Genomic DNA, 6,309 nt, shown 5'->3' with positions numbered 1-6,309 from the left:
CCCTAACCCTAACCCTAACCCTAACCCTAACCCTAACCCTAACCCTAACCCTAACCCTAACCCTAACCCTAACCCTAACCCTAACCCTAACCCTACCCCTAACCCTAACCCTAACCCTAACCCTAACCCTAACCCTAACCCTAACCCTAACCCTACGTTTCCTTCTTACTTCTATACTCTACTCTAAACATCCACTGCCGCCGCCTTTCCCTAATCCTACACGGGCACCCACCTACCCCCCCTTTTTAAAAACAAACTCTTTTAAACTCTTACTCTATACTTAACACTTGCTTTCTTATCCTATTTTAAATATTTGCTGCCGCCGCCTTCCCTTAACCCTATACAGGCACCCACCTACCCCCCCTTTAAAACTCTAATAACCCTAAACTTCCTATCTCCTAACCTGCTCTATAAATCTAACAAATCCCCAACATATTTAATTCGACTCTAATCCACCCTATTAAACCTTCCCGCCAAACTATTGTAATATGCTCCCCTAATCCCCGTTGCTGCCTTCTTTCCACCCCCCCTTTTATATCTCCTTCTTAACAAAATCTCCAAACTCCTTAGAATACCGCACCTACACTGCGTACACTGCTGCTGCTAATACTCCCTTATACTAACACTTCTTTCCCCTTTACTTCTGCCACCCTCCCCGCGTTATATCCTCTTTGTAACTTGCGCAAACCCCCTATGGCAATCCGCACTCCCAACACCCTAAAAACGGTGCCCATAATATTTTCGCCCCCTTCCCTTGCGCCTCCTTTATCGGGTTTATCTTTTCTTAAAACATCTTAATTACTACCCAAATATTCTCCGCTTCCGGCTTATTGCAATGCCAAATATCGTGCCCCTTACTCCTTTCCTCCTATACCTAATATTGCTGGCAACCCACCTTCTACTGCTCTATTAATTCAACTAATCTGTCTACCTCTAACGCTTCTATTAACTGTAAACTTGCCTCTCCAATTGCTTGTGCCTTTTAAACCGACAACTGCTGCTCAAATTCCACTCTCTCTGCAACCGCCTCCTTTTCCATCCAGGGCGTTGCTGGTAGTACCCCTAACATGCTGTCTGCTGTGGTAACGCCCTATATATTATTATCGGGCTTATCGGCGTCCTTAATTACAACTGTTATGCTGGCGCGTATATTCCAATTAATTAAAACAATCTTATCTATATCCCTGTTGGCGACTACTGTATTAGTTGTTGCTTCGGCTTCTATAACTGCCTTCTTTTTATTAACTGCTACCCCTAAACGCGCTCGATATTGCTAATATCTCTGTTCCCCCTCTTTGCATTCTACTCGCTCTTAGTTCCCATCTATTGCACCGTTAATTATCTTTTTTATGCAACCCCTACCCACAATAAATCCCTGTATTTCCTCCTTAACGTCCTCCCTAAAATCCTGCTTATAAACAACGCCCCTTTTATCTGTTCGGAATCCGTGCATAATTATTGCTTCACTCTTCCGCCCATCACGCCCTGCCCTTCCGCTCTCCTGCGCGTAATGCCGCATTTTTCGAATTGTTCCAACGTGCACTACCGCTCGAATTGTTGGCGCATTAATGCCCAACCCTAATGCGTTCGTGGCCGTGAACACCTGCTGTCGCCCTTTAGTTAACTGCTTTACTAACTCGCTCTTCTCCTTGCTGCTTCCTACATTTCGGTGGAAACAAACGCACTCTAAAACTTCTGCCAATCGAATTGTCTTCTTTACCGTGTCGCAATACACAATTACCTGCCCCCTCGCGTGCTTCTGCTTTAAACTCTCTACTAACTTAACAACTGCGTCCTCTTCCTATTGCATATTGTATTGTTAAATGCGGTATATAATGTTTTTCCGCGTTATTAGCCCCTGAAACCACTGGTATTTTTCCCTGGCTGGCAACCCTATTAATCAAATAAATTCCTCCTCTTCTCGGGGCTAAATTGTTGCCATTAAATACACCAACTGCGTTTCTATTATAACTAAATTCCTTAACGCCAACATCCTGCTCCTCCACCCGCCTACTAAATCCAAAATTACGTGGTATTTGTCAATCACAATCCGGTCTAACCGTCCCATCGACCGCTGTTGGTTAATAAAATTGCTAAATGCCTCCCCAACCGCCGACTCCGGCGTGACCAACACGACCTGCGCCCATTCTTGCGGACTTTAACTATTCTATTCAACGCAACCGATGCCGGCTTTATTGCAACGGCTTTTTATATCCTTCCGCAACGACACTAATAGCATAACTACTACTATTACGCCTGTTGAACACAATGCTGGCAATATAAACAACATGCTCTTGCCTCTACCTGTGCCTATAATAGCAACTACCGGGCTCTTATAGTATATAATAGCCTTTAATGCTGGTCTCTGCACGCCCCGAAATTCGGCCTTTTTACCTACTAATGCTTTCAACTGCTGCTCTATATCCACCAATCTTATTATCTTCCACCGTTAATATTCCTCCTTAATAGCCTCCTTTCTGTCGGCTGCCGCGCGGGTTCCTTTCTTCGGCTTAGTCTGCATCGCGCACAGGAACTGCAAAAACCGATGCTACTCTATACTAACCCTCCGCAACTGTGCCCTCCTTGCCTTAGTGCTAAATATCGACTCTGTAATCAACCAACCGTATATTCCCCCTCTAATCCTGGATCTATAGCCGGTCTAGATGTTAAATACTTTGTCTTTGTTATCCAAATTATCCTTATCGCCCTGCACTACCGCCTTTACAACCGCCTTAGAATTAATATATCAACAGTATATAGCCTTGGTGCCGTGTCTCCATGCCATAATATTCAACTTAACCCCTATCTATTGCAATAACGCTCCTTATAATGCCATTTTTAAACGGTTGGAATTCCATTTCTCAGGTAATAGAACTGTATTCTTTCCCCCTTTATCCTCGGCGATATTTTCGGTTTCTTCTATTGCTTTGCATTCTTCTTCTCCTTACTCTTTATCCTTCTCTTTATCCTCCTCTTCTTCATCCTCTTTATCTTCTGCGCTTGCTGCATTATTAATTTAAACCCGCCTCCGCTTCCTCTATAGTATTATCCAACCCTTTTCGGGCTCGGGCTCCTATATAAATGGACTAATCTCTGCTGGTTAACCGCCCTATGCACTCTCTAACCTCTGCCAAAATAGCAACACTAACCATAAATAATACACCACCAATTCGCCCACCGCGCGTGGCAAATATCGGTGGATAACCTTAGCCTTTCCACTAACTCCTATGCCTTTATAGTATACCGTTATATATACCACTAACCCGTCCTTAATAAAAATCCCTCTACTATCGCTATTCGGGCTGTTTTAATGCTGCACCGTTATTAACTCTATTCCACGCGCTGGCAACCCACCCGTTATATGCACCAATGCTGCCAAATGCTGCCGGAATACTCGCATCGCTCGTGTATACTTCTTAATCTCCTTCCCCTTCTATGCTAACCCTTGCTTGCCTTTTGCTGCTATAGCGGCTACTGGGTCGCTGGCTCTAATATTAATAAACCTCTCCCTAATCTTCTGCTCCTGGCTAACCCGATTACTTAACCACCTTTTTCCATGCACGCCCCTAAATCCCAACTCTTAATTTCGCGGGTCCTCGATAAAACTTTATCCCGACTATTGCTCGGCTAGGTTATCTACTAAATGCGCCCAATTAATAGCTAGCAATGCAACAGCTTCCTGTCCACTTAACGGCCCCCGCACAACTTAATCAACCTCTTCCAACAATAATAAATCCCGGTGCAACTCGACCCGGGCTGTTTCTACTAACCTGTGGACTATTAAACGCAACTAGGGCATACTAAATTAAATATTACTATATAACAACATATTGTCCATCCACTTAATTACGCCCTCGGCATTAGTAGTGTACCGGATCTTCATCCTATACGCCTTTAACCGCTGCAACTAATCTATAGGGTGCGGTATTCCGCTATATTAAACCAACGTTATAAACCGGTCTGCCATCTCTTACATAAATTCAAAATGCGCCGGCGCCATTTCCTCGGCGTTTTTCTGGCTGAAATGCTCCTTCTATTATATATCCGCCGCGCGCTCTTTACGCATCTTTATAGCCTGATATAAAACCAATATACGGGATATATTAATAATAGCTGCAATCTTAGGCGTGTATATTAACACGCTTTCCCAACCGCATTGCTGGCTAATGCCTAAAACGGCCATGCCGCTAATTAATGCGCTGGTGTACTTGTTGTCCGTAAACGGGTGGTCCAACAACGCTAACATAAATACTAAAACGGCCTCCTCTAACCTCTCTTACTCCTCCTCGTTAATTATATAACTGTTGTTGCTATCACTGCTGTTGTCGCTAATGTTACTATTATTGCTATCCTCCTTTTTATCCTGCCCTACTATTATCTCGATCTTTACTAATGCTAACCCCTGTTTACCTATTAACCTAAATACTGGCCTCTGGTTCTAGATATCGCCCTCGCTCTCCAACTTTTCTATCTCCTTACTGCAAATCGGCTCTATTCTGCGGGTTCTCCAAATATAACGGACAATAGCCAACTAACACGCGCTGTATTTAACTATTGTCTTGCCCGTCTAGCATGCGCTAAACGGCTTCTCGTTTGTTTTATTGCCAGTTTCACGTCGATTAATATAATTTATGGCTGCTAATCCAACCACGCTGGCTTTAGATGCTTGCTGCGCCTTCCAAATTACTATCTTAACTGCAAAACACAAATTGGCCAACGCTCCCTCTCTCTTCTCGGGCTTGCGCATTAACAACTCCAACCACTCGCTATCTAATCTCTTTAAATACTTTGCCTATCCGGCGCGGTTTAACTATATATTAACCTTAAATCGGTTATCGTCGGCCTGGATTTAACTGCTCGCTTCCTTGTCGGCTTTCTTAATATTAATTATTGCCTGTGTAAATGCGGCCTCTAATGCCTCCTAGATAGGATCCTTCTATTCTTCTCTCTCGGCGGCTGGGTTATGCGCGTTTACCTGGAACAATCGGGCTAATAACGCCTTGCTGCTGAATTTCTGGCAATGCACGCTAACTTCCCACATCTTCGCCCGCTGCATAATGCTCTGCTGCCTTTAGTAATAATGTCCTCGCTTTCGCGGATTCTCCTACCTATGCTCCTTCTTATAATAGGTCTGTATATTCTGCAAACTGCGCACTATAGCTCTACACGGCTGGTCGTTTTCATAGGTTCCTAAACATTTTAATCCGTTATACTAAATAGGTAAATGCGGCACGGGTTTAGCGGTGGGTGCTAGGAAAACAACCTGCCTGTCGTTCTGGGCCCAATCTTCCATGTCTGCTACGGCCTCTTGTATAGATTTTCGTGTTGCTGATATTAATTCCTGGTGGTGCTTAGTTAAATGCATTTGTAACTGCGTTTTAGTAATACTGTGGCTATAAACTCGGCAAACTACAATACAGTACTGCGGGATATGCTCGAAAATTCGGGTGAATTATTCCATAGCGTTCAATACAATTGCTATAATAATTGCTGTAACGGATTCACGGTTTAATATAATAATAGGATGATGGAATATTAGATAATAGATAATTAATAAACGTGTTAATCGCCGTGTTAATAGCGGCCGGACGTGCTTTTAACTACTCTCACCGCTACTTAGACCCTTCCTAACGCCTCCTGCTCTTGGCCACCTGGATTATTACACCTGTTACTTAACTATATATCTAGGGGATCTATCTACGACCTTGCGTGCCTGGGTGCAACTGGTGGCATAGTAGGTCCTGATTTCCGGGTACCTAGGGCTTGCAAATAGCTTGCAACGACTACATCTATTACGAACTTTAGGTACTTAACTACCCTCCTACGTTCGCGCCTTAACTGCGATCGCTGCGCACGGCCACGAATATCATCACAACCCTAACTACCCCAACGCGACGACGACAACATAATCCAACGGTCGCATCGTTAATCCGAATAGTGCATTTAATGCGCAATAGTCGATAACTTGCCTGCAGCGTTGGAACTAGCAAATTCGGTTAGGGTTTGCCACGGTATAATTTGATTTTCGTTTCTAAATCATATTGTTGCAGCGCACGGTTCAGTTTTAAATCATAATATGGCATATGCCACGATATGTTTTACCTATGGGTTGATAGCACCCTATACTAAAAATAACCCGAAAATGCCTCGAACTTAATCCTCCCCTCTAATATCTTTACTATTTTCTTTACCTATTAACTTTCTTGCCTCTAATACTGCCGCAAATTATAATTACTCCGCTCTAAACCCGCTGCTTTATATACTCCGCATCGCTCTGCCTACTGCTGCAACTGCTGCTGCAACTATTCC

The 6,309-nt window shown here is 43.7% G+C and overlaps 3 protein-coding genes across 3 annotated transcripts; all 3 read right to left on the bottom strand.

Moving 5' to 3' along the window:
• Positions 1 to 1,411: 1,411 nt before the first annotated feature.
• On the bottom strand, positions 1,412 to 1,663 carry BDZ99DRAFT_372662 (uncharacterized protein; the record flags this gene model as incomplete). Its single annotated transcript, XM_033714840.1, has 1 exon — positions 1,412 to 1,663. A coding segment is annotated over one exon (252 nt), but the record flags the coding sequence as incomplete, so codon positions are not given.
• A 264-nt stretch (positions 1,664 to 1,927) lies between these two features.
• On the bottom strand, positions 1,928 to 2,449 carry BDZ99DRAFT_400031 (uncharacterized protein; the record flags this gene model as incomplete). Its single annotated transcript, XM_033716162.1, has 2 exons — positions 1,928 to 2,148; positions 2,182 to 2,449. Coding segments are annotated over 2 exons (489 nt in total), but the record flags the coding sequence as incomplete, so codon positions are not given.
• A 1,587-nt stretch (positions 2,450 to 4,036) lies between these two features.
• Positions 4,037 to 4,246, bottom strand: BDZ99DRAFT_400027 (uncharacterized protein; the record flags this gene model as incomplete). The annotated part of the gene is made up of 1 exon (XM_033716160.1): positions 4,037 to 4,246. One exon carries the CDS (start codon positions 4,244 to 4,246, stop codon positions 4,037 to 4,039), a length of 210 nt encoding a protein of 69 aa, XP_033570404.1.
• Between the last annotated feature and the right edge of the window lie 2,063 nt (positions 4,247 to 6,309).

The sequence above is a fragment of the Mytilinidion resinicola genome, assembly GCF_010093595.1.
Source record: "Mytilinidion resinicola strain CBS 304.34 unplaced genomic scaffold BDZ99scaffold_27, whole genome shotgun sequence".
NCBI lineage: Eukaryota > Fungi > Ascomycota > Dothideomycetes > Mytilinidiales > Mytilinidiaceae > Mytilinidion > Mytilinidion resinicola.
The sequence above is the reverse complement of the archived record's forward strand: the minus strand, read 5'-3'. Positions and strand labels throughout refer to the sequence as shown.